Below are 20,686 nucleotides of genomic sequence, written 5' to 3'. Positions count from 1 at the left end.
AATAGAAATAAGCTGAACTGCCCCCAAGGGGGCCAGAAATAGCTTAATATAATATGCCCCCCTTGGGGAGCGACCCTTGGCTAAGAGGTCGCTCCCCTTATATAAATTAAAAATAAAATCTCTGGTGTCTAGTGGTTTCTGTCCCCCTTGTGGGCAGATTTGCCTAATAAAAGTAGGCCGATCTGCCCCCAAGGGGTACAAAAATGGCCTAATATGATATGCCCCCCTGGGGAGTGACCATTGCCTAAGGAGTCACTCCCCTTATGTAAAATGTAAAAAAAAATCCCTGGTGTCTAGTGGTTTCTGCCCCCCTTGGGGGCAGATTACCTAAAACAAATAGGCTAATCTGCCCCAAAGGGGCTCAGAAATGGCCTAAAATAATATTGGTCCCCAGAACAGCTACCCTTCCCTAAGGGGCTGCTCCCCCTGTAAAAATAAATAGATATCCCTGGTGTCTAGTGGTTTCTGCTTCCTTGGGAACAGATGGGCCTAATTAACATAGGGTGATTTGCCCACAAGCGGGGCAGAAATGGCCTAGAAAAAATGCCCCCCTTGGTGATCGACCCTTGCTCAAGGGGACCCTCCCCTTATTTGTTTAGCTAAGGTAAACAAAATCCCTGGTGCCTAATGGGCATTCCTGATTCACGATCGCTCTGCGTTGGCGCTGCGATTGTGCTGCAGGAATTCTCAGAAAGACATTGAAGGAAAGGAAAATCCTTTCCTTTCCTCTGATGCCTCTCTGACCTGCCCCCTTCCCCCGGCTGAGGAGAAACTTTTCAGTGCTTCCAGTGCAATGGGGGCAACCTCTGATGAGGTCGGCGCGCGATTGCGAGCTGACATCATCAAACATCACTGAGGGGGTCGGGGTGGCAGGCGGAGCGCTTACCGTGCCATCCCTGCCCGGGGGTGGTGGGCTGGGTGCAGGACGTAACCGTTATGTTCAAGGCACCCAAGAGGTTAACAGATTTCAAGGCCATGTGCAATAGTGTCAGGGTTCAACGGGTCCCTCTGGACTCCAGTGCACTGCACCTACTTCAACAATAGTGCCACCGCCCCATGGCATGTGTCCACAGTAGAAAGACAAGGGTTTTTTGGCCAGTATGCCTATTGCTCAAAACTGTTAAAGCAGAGTAGTTCTTTGAAATTTAAGTATGATAAACTAAGAAGTATGGCTCACACCCATTGCGTAAGAATGCACTCCATGGTATGAGTTTCCCACTATTTGATTGAGGATGTACCCTGTGGTGTGGTACTTCCATCAAATAATTGAGACCTCAAATAATTGAGACCACTGCTTGAGACACAAACCAAAAAACTGGGATATAACATTTAGTAACTGATATTGCGCTTCAAGAAGTGAAACTGACACCCAAAGTGTGAAGCTGTGTTACTCCTGCCCAACGAGCAAGACTGTGCTCTAAGGAGTGGGACTCACAGCAAATAAGTGATATGGTCCACCAATTTATGACACTTTTAACTAACGAGGGAAGAAATGGTCCAAGAAGTGATACTAACAAACAATGAATGAGATTATGTGTCAATGAGTGTGATTTACACCCAGTCTGTGAGGATGAACTCTGGGACATGGAGGTCACCTCCAATGACTTACACTGGGCACCATAATATGAAAACTGAGGGGCATATTTATAGGCCCCTAGGACCACAGGAGTGTCACTTTTTGTGACGTTCCTGTGGCGCTAAGCACTGTGCCGTATTCACAAGGTGGCGTTACACCACATTTTGTGGCTTAACGTCACCTTATAAATACGGCCCCTTCCCACGCAGCACTGTACGTGGAAGGAGCATGCAATGGGTGTTGCTGTGGGCATGCCACAGCAACACGCATTGCATTTTGACGCTGCCTCACATGTATGAAATTTCAGAAACATGAGGCAGCATCAACATCTAACGCCAGCCCCAGGGGTGGCGTTAGCAGGGCGCAACGATGAGAAATACTTTTATTTCTACTTGTTTTATGCTTTTCTATGCATGTTGCATTCTGCGGCATGCATAGAAAGAGCAAAATGCCAGAAATTATTGCTTATGTGCAGGAAGGTATTCCTTCCTGCACATAAACAATCTTTTGAAAATGACGCTTTGGCACTTCTGTGTGTGCTGCATTGTGCAGCACACACAGAAGTGCCAAAGTGCCATTAGTGATTGTTTATGTGTGGGAAGGGACAACTTCCCGCATATAAATAATCAAACCCTCCCTAACACAGACATCCTTGCTCGATGGTGCAAGGATACCTGCGTTTGCAGATAAATTTAGTGCCAGCGTAGTGACCAACACAGGGGGGCGCCGTATGCGGTGCATCCCTGCATTTCTAAAGTGACTCAGTGTGGTGCTGCCAATTTTGGCGCAGCACCACGCTGCACCATTTTTCCATAAATCTGGCCCTACGGGCCTTATTTAGATGCTGGTGGATGGGTTACTCCGTCTCAAGGGTGACAGATATCCTTTCCACAGAATTCTAAATCCCATAGGAAATATTGGGATTTAGATTTTGGGGAATGGGATATCCATCAACGCTGTGACGGAGTAACCATCCACTAATATCTAAATCAGACCTTAAATGAGCAAGACCAATGATACAGAGACCACAACGTTGGCAGATTCGGGGTCTCCTTATACTCTGATCTCAGATTTGTTTTTTATAGGAAAATGGGCAAAATTGTCTGTGCTCAAACTTGTTGTTAAGTCATTTCTATGGTCTGGCTTAACTGCACATCTGTTCCCAGACAATTATGTGAGTATCACCAGGGGAGGGGCTTTGGTTCTGTCCACATGTTGGGAGCCAGGAATACATGTTTTGATTGGACAGAAGTTGTGTACTTTCACAAAAAAAGTGCTTCGCTTAGTTTATATATCCAGCTACCCGAGCTTGAAATTTTAGGGGTACACAACTGCCCCTGCAATGGTATTAAAGTGTCTTAGATAACTAGATAATTTATGGTGCTTGTTTCTGGCAGCAGCACAGATGGAAGGAACGCAGTCATTAACATACATGGCTTTTTAGGTATTGCCTGTCTTATTGTGGGTGCAACATAGCTATGTTAAGATTTTTTGTTGCTGACATTTCATTTAATTAAAAAACTGTTGTTTAGGAAAAATTTATGTGGCACGCCAAGTTCAACATTTGTTAGGGTAGAGGCATCAAGGTTATTTGGGCATGACCTTGAGACAAGGAAGTTATGAACCCATTTTGTGTTTGTCTATTAACTCTTCCATTGACCAAATTTTAAGTAAATTTTAAAACATTTTCGGTACTAAGTAAGGAAGAGTACAGGGATTGTCGAAAAAATTTAAGTTAGGTACTAACAAAGCAATGGCACACGTGAGACACATAAACACAAGGCACAGATAAACAAGAGGCAGCCAGGGGGCACAATGAAACACACAAGATGTGATGATCACAAGCAGGTGCATACAACACATTCACATCCAGTGATTGAGATTCACACCCAATGACTGAGATTTTGCTTCAAGGTGTAACAAGCAACATTTTTCTCCAAAAAGAGACAAACAGGGGCAGATTTACAAAGAACTTGCGTTGCCACTGTGTCACACAAGCTTTAATGGGATTTACCAAGCCTCGCATAGCCACCTTGCTTGGCTCTGTGTGGGTCAGTAAATCCAAAGTAATGCAAGGCAGCACATTTCACTCCTGTGCATTACCTTGTGGCAGGTAGGCATTCTATGGGTGAATAGTGGATGTTTCCTTGCAACCACATATAGATTTTGGCACATTACCAAATTTACAAAGTGTTGTAAACCTGGGAATGTGTCAACATGCTACATCTTCTAGACCCAGGTGTTACAAGGAGGACTGTCTTTATTCTCATTGCTTCCCATTTCTATGCGTAATGCATTCTGCAGCACACGTAGAAATAAGATTATTTTTGTAAAAGAAGTCATCCCTTCCTTCATGAAGACAATCCTACTTGTAATGCAGGCACCAATGACCCATGGCAAAAGGATGCCTGTGTTGGCAGAAAACAGTGAGCCAGTGTAAGGTGGGAGCAGAAATGCACCATGTCTTAATAAATCTGGCATATTTTTGCTCTCTTCATTTAACGCAATGCAGCACCGCTAGGTATTTTGCTGCACTGCATTGTGTGAAATATTGGTAAATCTGCCCCCTAATCTCAGTGAGTGAGACTGTCCTCCAAGGAATGAGATGTAACTCAATTAAACAAAATATGCACAAAACATGATACCCACATCCAGTGAGGAAGATGATTTAATCCAAGTAAGTGAGGGCAGTTTAAGAATAAAACGTTAATATATAGTTACTGAGCAAATGCTCTGAGGCATCGAATTCACACACAAGGTAGACTCATTTCTAGTTTTTAGACTGTGCATTAAGGTGTGGGACTTGCACCAAATGAGTCAGATTGTACCCCAAGAAGTGACAAGTACAATAGGACTTTGCAAAAAGATGTGAGATTCATCCTCAATCAGTGAGAATGTGTTTCAAGGTGTGAGACTCACACTTTATGCTTCAGGCTCCACTTGCCTCTTTCTGATATGATTTTGTTCCTTGGTTCAAAGGAAACTGATGAAGTAACATAAGGACCTTAATTAACGAGAATTCATTGGACTACTTTATGTTACAGTATTTTCCCCTTGCATTCTAACCAGCCTATTAGGAAATACAACAGTTTATTACCATATCTATCTGCAATGGAGCGACATAGAGAAACAAAGCACCAACAAGGTTTTAGCCACTACAGACCACTTCACAAGTTGAACGAAGATTTCCATCTATGGCGTTTGCTGCCAAATCAAGACTAAAAGATTAGTCGGAACCGCACACGTTTAGGGTGGCCCTGAGTAGCTTGATATAGCTAGAGTAATGCAAGGCAGTGCAAATTGCTGCCTTGCGTTAATCTGCAGCAGGGAGGTGTGCCATGGGTGGAGCATGGGTGTTCCCACCCATGATTTCTGACACATTCCCAGATTTACCAACATTGGTAGACCTGGGGAAGCATCAGGATTTCACACTTTACCACCAGAGGAGCAATGGGGGGAAATATCTTTATTTCTCCTTGTTGTTTTCTCTTTCTTAGTGTACTGTGTTATGCAGCACACTTAGAAAGAAGAAAATACCTCTGAGGATAGTTTTTATGCAGGAAGGTGCCCCTTACTACACAATATCAACCCTGTCTGCAACCAGGCACCATTGCAACATGACACAAGGGTGTCTGCATTGGTGAGCCAAAGGTGTGCTAGCAATAGGAAAGGACAGGAATGCACCACATAATGGTAAATTTGGTGCATTCCTGACCTTTAATGCAGCACAACAAGGTGGCTTGCTGCATTGTGTTGCATGAAGTTTTGATAAATATAGCCCTTAATATGTTCCCCCTACAGATATGCGACACTGGCCAAGTGCGAACTAGTAAAGTATCTAGATGACGGAAAAACTGTGGCAGATGCCGCACAGACACTGATTTCTGAGTCTGTTGCCATGGGAGTCAATTCACCGAAATGCCAGGGGTTGCGGAAGTTACATTACATCCCTTTGACCTCCACCTTCCCTCACACACACATATTTACACATATTCACACTTACACGCACTCACTCTCACATAAACACTCACCCACAAGCACGCCATACATTTTAAACCATTTTTTACTTACATCTGCCGCCATGGAAAGGCATACTCCAGCTAATTGTACTCCATTTTATTACACCAATAGTGTATAATGTATTACTACTCGCTATTAGTGTAATAAAAAATTGACAGAAAACAAAGAGTGGAATCTCAGCTGACGTCCATAAGGACGAGCTGCAACTGTGTTCCAGGCACTGAATTTACCACTGCTGTCAGCGGTCACAAAGGCAGTGCCAGGGGTCGCAAATGGCAAGCCAGGGGTCGCAGCTGTGACCCCTGGCAACCCCTAAGTGACATCCATGTCTGTTGCTCTTTCCTGGGACTGAAACTCTTCATCAATGGAGCAGATATTGGACTTCATTGAATCAGTCATTTCCGACTTGATGAATGCCCTACTTGTAATCAAGGGCCATGTTGAAATAGGTTTCTTAACCAGGCAAAAAGTGGATTACACTGCGCTTTTTGTTTTGTAGTGTTTATTTACAAAGTTGTGTACAAAATGCTTATATCAAAATACTGCACACAAAATAATACCACTGACAAATTGTCTTTCAGTCTTACATTACCTTTGACCTCAAATTAGAGGCCCAAGAAGGCCCATTTAATGGACCTCATCCAACATCACCTCATCTGCTCCAGAAAGAGCATACAAACAAATGTGTTAAAACTTTTACTGTTCTTGTCTTAAATCAGATATTTTTCATATAACCTCTCAAAGGGTATATTTTGTAAAACGCTGAACTTAGTAAAAATGAAGCAAATTGCATTTGTTTCGTCACAAGATAAGGATTGAACAGTCGTCTCATTTTAACATAATCATTTTCCAGATAAAAATGAGATTGACTTTGTTTCCTCCAAGTCCTTTTACTTTGCACAGAAATAAGTTTCCTCCACTTTTACACAGTGAAACTTTGACCAAAGAGACCCTCTTCTTCGACGAGAGCATTTGATCTAATGTCGGTGCGTAGTCGGTATTTGCTTGTCAGGAGGCCTGTGCCAGGAGGTCTTTCCCATAAATCCTTGCAACAAGTACTCATACAAGTACATATAAATATAAATGCACATATAAATACCATATCAAAATAAATTTTACATTCAATAATTTAAACATAAATATAATGCATTCACAAGCAAGTGTTAGACCTAGACAAAAAGTTCTCAACTCTATTGAAAGTAATCTGAAATTGATTCATTTTGGTTATTATGATTGCATTGCTGATCGTGGGTCAGCTTTGCTGATGAACAGCGTGATTTAAATGCCCATGGTAGCTCCTGTTATAACACCTGTTGTGTTTTATTTTCCTTCTTTGTGTGCTCAACGGTTGTATAAGTCACTCGGTTAAGCAGTAGGTTGCTGACTCCTGTAAGTCTGCTTGAGCTCAGCAACAGGATTTGTAGGTGAAAGATCACTTTCTTCGGGTGAACGCTCTGTGTTCCATGTCAGAGATCACCTAGTTCATAACAGTATTGATTCTCTTGGTCAGAGTCTGCACAGAGTACGTGGCAATGTCATTTTCAGGGTTAGACCTAACCAAATAAGGATCAACACATTGTTTACGTGAGGATCGGCCACACTGTGTGGGATGGAAGATTTTGCACATAAAGTGCTGTAAGAGGGAAAAAGAAGCCATTGGATTGCAGATCACTTGTTGCCTCCCAAAGGAAGGCATTTACAGCAACTGTTCTGATTGCAGTTCACAGGTAGTATGTTTGTTTGTTGTCCCCCAAACCGCTTTAGGTTAATGCAGTGACTGGCATGTGTCATCACAGATTTGTGCCAACAACACATTGACTATTTTTTGAACCATTAATGGTTTCATTTCTTTAAAGTCTTGTTGAGATTCCAGCTCAATTACTTGCGTAAGCAAACGAGTCTCTGCAAGATGCTTGTCCAAATGTAGGTTGCCATCCTATGGTGGATGGATTCTCATAAATGGGCTCCTCACTGATGAACCTTGAGTTATTTTAGATCAAGGTTTCCAAAAAACTGCAAAAAAATCAGTGAGAATGGCCATGGGATTAAGAAACAAGTCAGTGCTAGTGCCATCTCACCCGGAGCCTTGTGTTCAGTTTCGTAGGTCACATCTCTAGAAGGATGCAGATAGATGAGAAACACTTGAAAAGAGGCCTGTGTTACCCAAAGGTGCACAGTTTGCCTAACAAAGTATTTGGAAAGAGATGCAAGTACTTCCGAATACCTCAGGATTATGAATACCACAGATAAGATGAGCCCATCCGAGATGTGTTGAGTACTCTGGGAGGAAAGATGACGGTAGGGACATAACACTTGACATCACTCCAAATAAGAGACAAAGGGATATGAGTTTGTCAGTTGTCCATACCCCTTTTACATTTTCAAAGATAAAAGGAAATCTTGGGATGCTTTGACAATGATGGCCCTTCGATTTCATACCTACCTTTCTAGAGGATAAGTAAACCAGCAAGAGAACTGTGTAATTAACATTTCTGAATGGATCAATTAAAAGGACCTTACAAATCTGCAAATATGTGCCTTAATAAAGATGCAGTAAGACGCAATCTTCGTTGGAGTGTACTTGAATCTATATATCGCTTTAGTCACTACCCTTCTATATGCAATACAAATTCAGGTGTCATCCTGAAAAAATAAAAGCTGCCCCGTTTCTGGTGACCTCATTAAGTTTTATGCTATGAAAACTCAGGTGGACTGAATTCTCTGAGCAAAAGTAAGAATTGTCTCAATCTAGCAAAGACATTTTTTGAAAGGCTCCCTAAATTTTAAGCATTTGCGTTTTTTGTTAACACTGTGGGAAGATCATATTCTTCTTTACGACACATTTTTTTTTCTGGCAGTAGTATCTGCTACATTGTGTTTGTTTTCTGCAGTAGTCACAAATATGGACTATCAATCAAAGTTTTCTTTTCTTGGTAAAAAAAAAAAAAAAAAGCACTGTGTTCAGTAGAACTGAACGTAAATCCTTTGTTGTTCAATGTTGATACTGAACTGTAAAAGGTTAGAATTTGTATTTCTTTCAGGAACTGGGATGCCTAAATCCAAACACAATGTCCATACTTTGAAGATCTTTCAGGGGGTTTTCTTCTGGAAAAATGTGAGAAATGTATTTTTCATCCACGGAGTCTAGCATTTCCAATGGCTCGTTGTTTGGTAGAAGTAGGAAGTGTGACAGTGGGAGGAAGCACTTTCCTGCGCAGAACCACCTCTCTCTGTCCTTGGCCAGTGACACGGCCATGCCATGCTTTTTGGACGTGTAGACATTGTATCCATCAGGCTGTATCTTCTCTTCGAAGGAGCAGTCATCTGCTGAGTAGCTGTCCTGAAAAAAGAAGACAATGTTACTGTAGATGAGACCATCCTCAACACTCTGGTGTATACTTAGACACTCATCTCTAAGTTTGAGCAAAGTTGGTATATCACTCAGGTGTATTCCTAAGATACTGGGTGAAATAAAAGTACTAAGTCATTGCGGGGCTACAATTTCAGTACCTTGGTCCAAATGGAAAGCATTTAACAATGTCAAACTTGAAATCTTAGTCGTCTACCCTCCGGCAATGTAACTATTTGGGCAGGTTCTGTTGATATTTGTCGGGTTAAAGTTGAAAGGCTTCTTTCTTTGGTATTGTTTCAGGTTTTGAGCTATTGAATGCAGCATTACCCAGGGATGTTTCAAATTTAGCAGACTCTTCAATGGCACTTTGCCTTTTATGCCCATCTGATTATATGCAGTGGTTGCTAATTTACCATGTCTGCTGGTGCCACCTAGTACCACCTAGATTCATCTGACTCCTTGAAGTGACCTGGGGGCTATGGAATTGTTTTCCCAAAAAAATGCATGTCAGCCATGTGGAACAGGATGGGACAGAACTAATTTAAGCTTGACTATGAGAAGACTGAGATGGTGGTTGTGGAGGCTGGTGTTGAGCATCGGATGCTACATTCTGAACCCCAAGTATGAGTAACTGCCCTAAAAAGGACGGAGGTAAAAATTCTAGAGTTCAGTTGATTTGATTATACTCTCTTCTTTGAACATCAGGTAAATGTCATTGTTTATCAACCTAAAGTCCTGAACTGTATTCACCCTTCTTTGCACCGGGAGGACATCCAATACTGACTATTGATTATATCCTACTTTCCTACCATTATTCTACCAGGCATTACAAAATGCAATCAGTAGTAGATATAACATTTAACCTTTGTGAAACTGTAATACAGATGAGAGAATATCAAAACTTACTGTACTCTGTAATATTTCATCCTTCACTTTATTTTTTCACCCCGATTTAAGGTTCAGTAGTTGCCTACATTGATTCAACCAAATAAAGTTGTTGACAGTACCTAAATTGAGCTGATGGTTGCAGGCAGGGCCCACTGGCACTCTTTTTTAGGACTGGGCCTTATTTTTCATCATCAGACTTAGACCCAGAACTAGAGAGGGAAAGGCAGAAAGAGGGAAAAAGAAGACAGAAAACAATGGCATAAGTAGAAGGCCAGGATGGGAAAGAACATGCAAGGGTGAGATAACGGTTCAGTGAGTGAATGGTGGTGGAAAACGTAATATGAGATGGAATCTAGACAAGAAAACTTCTGTAGTAGAGACCACCAACATTCACGGTGGTGCTGATGGGCTCATGAGAAATACCATGGGCCCTGGAAATGGTTGTTGGTGCATAAAGGGTCTTTGAAGTGCCTTTCTAAAACACTTTGGCCCAGGTTTACTAACACTTTGTGCTAGGTTTACATAACAAAAGGCGCAATGTATTATATTGGGATTTACTTTCCTGCACAAAACTTATTTAGCACTCGAAAGTAGCCCTAAAGTAACAAAAAGTAGCACTAGACTTTACTTTGCTTCAAGGGGGTATATCATGGGTGAATCACGGGCTTTCCCGTGGAACAAACCATTCACCTTGATGCAAATGCCTACCTACTAATATTGGTAGGCAGGGATTTGCATAAAAATAAACAAATACGACATTGAGGTGCGCGCAACATTGGGCAACATTTTTCTTTTCTCCAGTCGTTTCCAAATTTGCATGTGTGCTGTATTCTACAGCACGCATACTACCTAAGAGAGAAGTACTTTTCTGTGGTTGATAACAGCTTTCTGTACTGGAAGGGTACAAAACATATGCTAGACCTCACCCGCACACGCTTGCACTGTGGTGCACGCATGTGTGGCTCAAGACAGACCAAAGTGCACCAGTGCAGGGGAGACAGAAACAATGCTATATCTTAGTAGATATGACACTCTTCTCCTCTCTAGTTTTGATGCAACCCAGAGCAGTAACTTTGGTGCTGCGCTGTGGTGCATCACTTTGGTGTAGATTTCACCCTTGGAAAGGATGGTCAGCACCTGTACTGAATACTTTTAAAAACACCTTCACCTATCTAGCTCTCTGCACACTGGTTCCTGTTTCCAGCACCTAGAGGCACTTGGATCAATGAAATGAGCTACACTACACCATAGGTTTTGGGTTACTTTGTGATTGTCTTAATTCCGGGAGATGAATGGAAGTGAGAGAGCGTAATTTAGTGTTAGCCACTTGTGTGACTAATTATATAGTTTGCATATGTTTAAACGGTGCACAAATTAAATAACATGAGCACATGTTTAAATGTGACCTACACTTTATTCATGAATGCACTGTTACATGACGGTATTACTGAAACAAACACACTATGAAATGTATTTCATTTTTTACTAACTCTGCACAATGATAATCATAACTAATGATTTATGAAATCAAAATGTTTTAGCGTTTATGAAATGTTTATGTTGCTCATTTTAAATGCATGTTTTCTTTCAGCTGAAACCCACCTTTAACTCAACACGTAGAAAAGGTTTAGAATTTATGATGTGAAGGGAAGATGATATCTCGTTTGTTCCCAGAGCATCACACAGCACATGAGAAATGTTCCTTAGCTGCAACATATTTGTAACTTTCTTAGCTGATAGTGTGCTGGTAGAGAACATTGGTGTACAGTTAGCACAGTGGCATACAGTCAGCACACTGTGAACACTGTGAGAAGCAGTTGGTGAAAACCTCTGCTTGAGAACAAGAGCCTTAGAAGATGCCACTGAAGAAATCTGTTACATTATGAAACTTATTTGATTTTATTGGTTCTTTCCTAGTCACCTTAGTAATTGTCCAATGGCAGACAATTTAGATATTTTCTAAGACTTTAATAATAAACCTCGAGTGATGAGGAGACAGGTCAGTCTCCCCCACTCTCAGTCCCTCGCAGCCTCAGTCTCTCTAGCTCCTGCTCAGCTTCCTGTTCAATTGCTTTTCAGTTGTTCCAGTTGTCTTTCTATCTTTTAAAACCCTGCAGTTACTTACTGCTGTTTTTCAGCCTTTCTGATGTTCAGTGGCTTTTCTTTCCTTGACTGTGTTTAAATCTTTTTCTCCCTACTTTACCTGATGTTTATTCTTTAGCTTACTGCCATTGATGCTTCAGGTACTTTAAGCCCACTTTTACTGAACCATTTCCCTTATGTCACTGCCCATCTGAAGCTGACCGTGAAGATGGTCTGCTGAAGATGGTCTGCTGAGGAAAATACTTGCCTCCTGCTCAACCCAATTAAGGACAGGTATAAAATTGTGTATCTGTTTTTCTTGCAGGTTTTTATGTTTTCACATCTAGAAGCAAACTGCTGATTTTTGTTAGCACCATATGTAGATGTTTTCCAAATTATATTTTGGCCTGATTTTTCTTTTTGCATGAAGCCCAAACGTGCACAGTCTGATTAGATTAATAGATTAGGGTGCCAAACATTCCCAAATTTGACTGTTGTTTGAAACTGATTGTTATTGATTCATCTGCCATAACTCAATGTATTCTGTTTCAATTATGCATTTGATATTGTTGCTATTCTGTAGGATTATTCTTGGGTGTTTAACAATACATGTTTTGCTGAAGCAGAATTTCTGTAGGAGATTTGGACAGCCAGTGTTATTTGGGTATCTTTATCATATTGTTGTGCACTGGATTTACGTGATTTTAGCATTGTTAATCTAGAGAAATAAGGCCCATATTTATACTTTTTTAGCGCTGCCTTTGTGTCATTTTTTGATGCAAAAGCGGTGCAAACTTGCAAAATATAATGTATTTTGTAATTTTGCACTGCTTTGCGTAAAAAAATACATTATATTTTGTAAGTTGGCACCACTTTTGCGTCAAAAAATGATGCAAATGCGGCGCTAAAAAAGTAGAGCCTAAATGTTTAAACTTTATTAAACTAGTGTGGTTACTGACAAGTTACTGACTTCCTATCAAAATTTGTGATATTATTGATTGAAATGTTTATTGATTAGTTTTTCTGAGAACATACCCTTTCTCACTGTCAAAGTCCAAAGGTCCATGCAACCTCCCCCAACGTGTCCCCTTATAAAAATAAGATATGAACAGAAATAGAAGGTCTAAAGGACGGGTCAGCAGAAGCAGGTGCCCAGAATCACATGTGCAGTGTGCGGCTGAGCTAGGATGTGACCGAGAATGAGTGTCTGTCCTGCTTTTCACCCGTCTCCCCAGCACCGCTAACACGAGGCAGTCATCCATCAGAAAAAGAAATAACCACACACCTCTTCGGTCCTCTGTGCAAGGCAGTGAACTGTGACTGCCGCATAATTGCTTTGTGACACCCCCTTACCTGCTGTTTAATCGCCCTTCCAGCTGCGGTGTTATTTTTGGCTCAGCCACGGGAGGTGAATGAACTCCGGGTTAGTGCAGGCGAAATGCTGATTATGTCTAGCGAGGGCCTTTGATGATAAAAGGAAAACCTGCCCAGGAAACTCCACCTCTGGATAACAACAGGTCCAGCTCGCCGTGTCTTTTTTAAAGTGCCCGTGTCACATGCCATGAGCAAGTTAAAAGGAGCTCCTCACATCAGGGGCAACCTTAATCCCCCCACTTAAGTAAAACAGGGGGCTGGGGCTTTGAATATGCCCCTCTCTGGTTTCTTTTATGAAAAGCTTTAGTCGGTTAAAGGAAATCCCCACAGCAAGTGCCGCTCTGCAATAAGTGTTTACCTGCCAGAAACACTGGTTTGTTGTTGGTGTGCAGAGTTCCCACCCCAAATAACCCATCCTACCAAAACCTGCTTATACAGGCCACACTCCCTGACACTTTTCAGCTGCAAGGATAACTACATGTTAGAAGTTATCTCAGCAGTAGCAGGAGAGTCAGGGCCACAGCCATCACTGGTGAAGCAGGTGCAGTGTCACCGATGCCCAGAGGTGTGAGGGGCCCACTGCACCTATTATGTCTGTCATTTGGTACCCATGCTAGGGGAAAGCAAGCCTATTTTCTTTGCTTACATTAAGGCCCGTGGCACGTTTGCTATGCCACTGAATGTGAATAAAACCTGCCCCAGCAGCCACCGTGATATGACCATTCAGTCATTTCGCTACATGAAATTGGGCATTTATGGTGCCAAAGAGCCCAGCAGCAAGGCTGATTTTGATTTCAAATTTGATGTTTTTCCAAAACATATTATGAAATTTACCATAGTTAACCTCAAATTCTGAAATTGAAAAAAAAAAACATTGATCTGCTATTTTTTCTTTCAGTTTGGAAACCACTCTATTTTAAAATAGACGCCTACATGTTTGCTCACTTTTATGTCCTGAAGGGACATTCATTGATAACCATTCATTCATTGGAAAATATTAGAAATGTGTTTAGTTTCCAGATTTTCACTCGTAGCAAGGTCACTACCATTGTCTTTCCCAATTAATATGTCTTAGAGTTCCCTAGCAATTGTAGTTACTATGGTTTGAGGTAGAATCTAACCATACATATTATTTCCTGCAGTCGCATTTTCCTTATTAAAATTTCCCCTCGTCTCATTAAAAGTAAGCAGCCCAACTCAACAATGTTGCCACCCTCTGTCAAAATAAAAGTGTACCTAAGTTGAGCCACCAGAATACCAGTGGAAAAATATTGTGGGGCCACAATATCGAGGCCTACATTCCAAGAACATAAATTTCATCAAGTTACAGATACGCAGATAAATATCGGTTTACTATACTTCACATATATGTCCATTAATTATATATATATATATATATAGACGAAACTCCAAACGCTCGAAATGAACTCATGTGGCTACGAGCAAGCCGGTAATTATGAATTTGCCCAAAAAAAAAAAAAAAAAATGAAAAATAGCACGCCAAGGCTGCAGTGCCAGCCGAAACGCGTTGTGCTTTTGATTAAATACGGCTTTCACTTTACCTAAATCCTGAGCGTGCTATTTTTCATTTTTTTTTTTTTTTTTTTTTTTGGCAAATATATATATATATATATATATATATATATATATATATATAATGTTCAGGGTACGTAGATGTGGAGCTAGAACCGTAAGGGGCATATTTAAGAGCCGCTAGCGCTATTTGAACTCCACATTAGTATCAGTTTTTACGCTAATGTGCCGTTAGAAGGCCAAAAACGCGGCACCTTATTTACAAAGTGGAGCAGTGCATGCATAGAACCACTTTGTAACCCTTTGCACTACATTATGCCTGTGCCAGGCATAATGTATGCAAAAGGGGCGATCCCCCATTAGAAGGGGGGCAAAAAAATTGCACAAGGAAATCTAAGAGATTTCCTTGCGCCATTTCTTTCGGCACTTTTAACGCCTGCTCAGAGCAGGCGTTAATCGGAGGCTTCCATTGGTTACAGTGAGCCTCTGGGTGCTTTGCGGGATTAGCGTCAGAATTTTTGTATGCTAATCCTGCAAAGCGTCGGACTAGCGTCAAAAATTCTGACGTTAGTACCCTAACTACTGCCATGGTGCACCATATTTTACATACGGTGTACACATGGTGGCATTAGGGGGCGCTAGAGGGCGCAAGAAAAGTGGCGCTGCACTGTGTGCAGCACCACTTTTCTTGAATATGCCGCTAAATCTGTTATCACCTAAATGCATTTACCTTCACAATATTTTGTTTCGGGATAATTAGGTCCGGATATTTGGCCCCACATGCTTTTTTCCATTAAAATCAGTTGCTTGCTACCTATCTGAAACATGGCTTATTCCTTCTAATAAACTCTTAAACCCAACAGATACAGCAGTGCGTTGAAGTCTGAGAAATGCAACTCACCTGCCCCCGAAGCTTCCCATCACTGTCCATGCAGAGGTACCGGGAGTTGTGGTAACTCTTCAGAACAACAGAGTTTGCGGCCACTGCTTTGATTTCTAGCAAAGCTGCAAAAAAATCAGGCACGTCTTAGCACAAAATAGATGTAACAATCTTTATTTGGTTTTATATTGCAGCTTACACATACAATTGCCTGCATCTGACTGTTGGTGAGGAGCAAACTACAGAAACAGAGTCATGGTCTAACAATCTCCATAAACAGAAGGCCCTTCCTCACCTCTAGCCCTCCCCCCAAATAGGTCTGCTCAAGTTGTCTCCAGGAGGGTTAGTCTTTAATTCTTCTGAATGATTCTTGCACAACAAGGCCTATTACATGGGTGATAAGTTAGCCTACTTTAGGTGTAACACTTTAGGAATTCTCAGAATTCATTAGCCTAGTACCTCAGGAATAGACTCCAAAATGTGCTGCATGCACTTTCTCCAGTTTCTATGGTAAGGGTGCTTTTCCCTATAGCTAGCAGTTTCCATATTAAGTAAATACAGTCATGCCCAGTTGCAAATTTTTCACTCTCCCTCCCCCACCTTTAGCCACCCCCAGTGACAGAATCATCAATTGTGCCGCTGCCAGGGACATCACTACTTGCTTACCCCTCAACATCTTGAGAGATCTCCATCCAGTATATGGGGCACCCAGCAGTATCACTTCAGGATCCCTGGGTAGTTTGACTTGAAACATGAAACTTGATCATCCCAGAAGTCTTATAATTGCTACATCCCCTTAGTATGTGAACCAAGGACCCTTCTTCTGAGCATCCCCTCTAGCAGTGCTGTAGTGTACCCTTTTACTAGTCAACAAGTTTAATATGAGTTAGGCACCAATACATTGAGCCCTGTCCATGCCAAAATGTTTTTTTTTTACTTCTGTCCTGCAAGTTCAAGCTGTTTCTGTGCAATATACATACATATTTTCCAAGGAGTGAAGGGCCAGATGTAGGTAGGTGGCAATTTGCGAGTTGCAAATTGCGAGTCCTTCCGACTCGCAATTTGCAACTCGCAAATTGCTATGCAGTACGGTGTCTCAGACACCGACTGCAACTCGCTATGGGGTCGCAATGACCCACCTCATTAATATTAATGAGGTGGGTCGCAAATTGCGGCCCCATAGCGAGTATAGGCACTCGCTAACATGGAGGCCTGCTGTAGTCAGCAGGCCTCCATGTTAGCGACCTGCTTTTCAATAAAGCAGTTTTTTTTTTTTTGTAATGTAGCCCGTTTTCCCTAAGGGAAAACGAGCTGCATTTCAAAAAATCCGAAACCTTTTGTTTCGGTTTTTTCAGGGCAGGGAGTGGTCCCTTGGACCACTCCCTGCCCTGAAAAAATATTTTGGGGTCCATTCACAAAGGGGAAGGGGTCCCATGGGGACCCCTTCCCGTTTGCGAATGGGTTACCATCCACTTCAAGTGGATGGTAACTGCGACTCCATTTGCGACCGCATAAGCGGTCACAAATGGAATTGCATACCATTGCGAATCGCAAATAGGAAGGGAACACCCCTTCCTATTTGCGATTCGGAAATGCATTTTGCGAGTCGGTAACGACTCGCAAAATGCATTTCTGCATAGGAAACACGCATTTGCGAGTCGCAAACGGCAAATTTTGCCGTTTGCGACTCGCAAAGTGCTTCCTACATCTGGCCCATAGTGTATAATGATGGGTTCATTGCGAATTTGAGCACACATCTGTATGAAAGTGATACTTATTAGGCCCACCCTAGCCCCTTTAATAAATATAATCACATTCATATTTAGAGATGCATTTAAAATAATTGCAATGAGGTTGAAGGAAAATTGTAAGATATTTATTGATAAGTGTTGATATTTTTATAAAGGAAAGGAGCAACCACACGCCAACAGATGCTATGCAACAATTAAATACATAAATTTACTTCATCAGTGCAAGAACGATTATAAGAAAGTGCTACAACTGAAAGTTACCAATCCCACATTAAAAAATAAAGTTATATCTCGCAAAAAAAAGGAAAAGAGAAAAGGGAAAGGGATCCTTTTGATTTTGTAGGTGTGATATTCTAGAAGTTTGTCTGTTTTCAGGTTTTGTTGCAGTTTATTACCGTTTTAAATTTTAGAAGTGGTCAGGGAGTAACATCAGAATATGACTATTATCTATAAAATTAGCACTGGGTTATCCTTATATGTCAAAAAATTGGTAGAATCTGAATTATTATTTATGATTTTTCTTTGGTTCCTTTTCCCCTTTTAAAATCAAAATCAAATCATTAACATTTATAAAGCGCGCTACTCACCCGTGCGGGTCTCAAGGCGCTTTTCCTTTTCTTGTCTGACTTGCTATAATTTTATGGTTTTTGAAAGAGGGTTTAGTAACTTTCAATTGTGCAGATTTTTACAATCATGCTAGCTCTGAAGAAGCAACTTAATTATTTAATTTTGGCAAAACAATTGTTGGCATATGTTTTTTCCCTCGCTTTTATAAAAATATCAATACATTTCTTTGTATTATTCCTCAGCCTCTATGAGACTTATTCAAATGGATCTATAAATATGTTTCTTAGTTAAGATCATCAGCAATGTCTTGGGGTACTGCTACCGCATTATCAGAGATCCAGTATATTGGCGCCCATTTTAGGCCCTAATTTAAGAAAAGTGGCGTTGCACCTAGTGCACCGCCACTATTTTGGCGCCCCTTAGCACCCACCTAATGCCATCATGTGTGCGGCGTATCTAAGATAGAGCGCAGCATGGCGGTAGTTAAGGGAACTAGCGGGAAATTTTTTTACGCTAGTTCGAAGCTTTGCCGGATTAGCTTCTAACATTTAGACTCTAATTCTGCAAAGCCCATTGAGGCCCATTAAAAACAATGGTGTGCCTCCTTTTAACGTCTGCGCTGAGCAGGTGTTAAAAGTGCCTAAAAAAATGACGCAAATAAATCTTTTAGATTTCTTTGTGCCATTTTTTTGCCCCCCCCCTCTAATGAGGGAACACCCCCTTGCATACATTATGCCTGGCACAGGCATAATATACCACCAGGGTTACAAAGTGGTGCAATTCATGCATTGCGCACTTTGTAAATTTGGCGCTGCGATTTTGGCCTTGGGTGACATTAGTGTAAAAAAAATGACGCTAATGTGACGTAAGGAGGCGCTAGGGGCTCTTAAATCAGCCCCTTGAATTCTTCCCTCATTTTTTGCTATAATCATCTCAGCCCATCACCCATTCATTCCTTTTACAAGGATGACCTGGTTCATGATAGGTACCAAAGCACGTTTAATTTGCATAAAATTTGGTAACACCAGTATCCCGACATTTTAACCTAAAATCAGCCCACCTAGCCACAAATATCGCCTACCCAAAGTGTTGATAAAGTGGATCTAGTCCCCCACTATCCTTGGGCCCCGCCCACTTACTGTGAGAGCTGCGGCTCCTGGCCCTCTCCACTTCCCCTTCGTCACTGATGCGCAGGAAGTAGCTGTTCTGCCCGTGCCTCCTGGACGTGTGCAGGTGGCGCAACCGGATGGTCTCGTCCCACTCATAGCTCACGTGCGGCCCGGCGTCGAAGAGAGGCAGGGCCTGGGCCAGAAGTACCAGCCAGAGCTGTGCCAGGGCCAGGGATGAGCTGCGCTCGAGCAGTCGCCTCCAACACATCTTCCCGGGGCGCTGTGGTAGTCAGGCTGCCTTTCTGACAGGCACGCACTCTCTCAGAAGTCTGCTGTGGAAAGCGAGGATAAGCCGTCTGAGCTCGAGGGCTGTAGTAAATAGAAGCCGGTCCCCACCGGGCTTTTATAGGTCTCTTATCAGCAGCATTGATAAGGCTGATTCCGGCTGCTCTGTACACTTCTTACCTCAGGAGCAACCAACCCAGCGGGATTGTAATCACCGTTACATCACCCAGGGAGACATCGCTCGCATGCAGCATTTCTCAACTCAAAAACAGTACGAGGCACGTGTTTGTTCTTCTCCTGACAGGCTTTTTTTTTTTTTTACTTCAAATAGTCGATACATTGGTCAGAGGCCACAGTTCATCTGTATGACGTGGAAAAAGATACATTTTCTGGGTTTTTTTGTAAGTGGGGAAATGTACATTTTAAGGAGTTCAAAGCATTAGCAATCTCCTCTCACTGGCATCAAAATCAGTGTGAACTTTACAAACGTGATTTGGAGGAGCTGAAAGCACTAGGACTATCATCTCCTCTGCAGCACAATCAGTGTGAACTTTACAGGTGCAGATTGGAGCAATTCAAAGCACTAGCAAACTACTCTCCTCTGCATCACAATCAGTGTGGGCTTTACAGGTGCAGATTGGAAGAGCTCAAAGCACCAGCAAACTACTCTCCTCTGCATCACAATCAGTGTGAACTTTACAGCACAATCAGCGTGGGCTTTACAGGTGCAGAGTGGAGGAGTTCGAAGCACTAGCAAACTACTCTCCTCTGCATCACAATCAGTGTCAACTTTACAGGTGTAGATTGGAGGAGTTCTAAGCACTAGCAAACTACTCCCCTTGGCATCACAATCAGCGTGAACTTTAGAGCACAATCAGTGTGAGCTTTACAGGTGCAGATTGGAGGAGTTCAAAGCACTAGCAAACTACTCTCCTCTGCATCGCAATCAGTGTCAACTTTACAGGTGTAGATTGGAGGAGTTCAAATCACTAGCACACTTCTCTCCTCTGCATCACAATCAGAGTGAACTTTACAGCACAATCAGTGTGAGCTTTACATGTGCAAATTGAAGGAGTTCAAAGCACTAGCACTCTTTTCTCCTCCGCAGTACAATCAGTGTGAACTTTACAAGCGTGGATTGGAGGAGCTGAAAGCACTAGTACTCTCATCTTCTCTGCAGCACAACCAGTGTGAACTTTACAGGTGGAGATTGGAGGACTTCAAAGACCTATCAGACTTCTCTCCTCTGCATCACAATAAGTGTGAGCT

General features: G+C 42.0%; 1 protein-coding gene across 1 annotated transcript; it reads right to left on the bottom strand.

Moving 5' to 3' along the window:
- Window positions 1–6,156: 6,156 nt before the first annotated feature.
- On the bottom strand, window positions 6,157–19,481 carry FGF19 (fibroblast growth factor 19). Its single transcript, XM_069226472.1, has 3 exons — window positions 19,163–19,481; window positions 15,727–15,830; window positions 6,157–8,936 (listed from the first exon to the last, which is right to left on the bottom strand). Exons 1-3 carry the CDS (start codon window positions 19,398–19,400, stop codon window positions 8,634–8,636), a joined length of 645 nt encoding a protein of 214 aa, XP_069082573.1. The 5' UTR covers window positions 19,401–19,481; the 3' UTR covers window positions 6,157–8,633.
- Between the last annotated feature and the right edge of the window lie 1,205 nt (window positions 19,482–20,686).

Source organism: Pleurodeles waltl, chromosome 3_1, assembly GCF_031143425.1.
Source record: "Pleurodeles waltl isolate 20211129_DDA chromosome 3_1, aPleWal1.hap1.20221129, whole genome shotgun sequence".
NCBI lineage: Eukaryota > Metazoa > Chordata > Amphibia > Caudata > Salamandridae > Pleurodeles > Pleurodeles waltl.
This window is presented reverse-complemented; position numbering and strand designations above follow the sequence as displayed.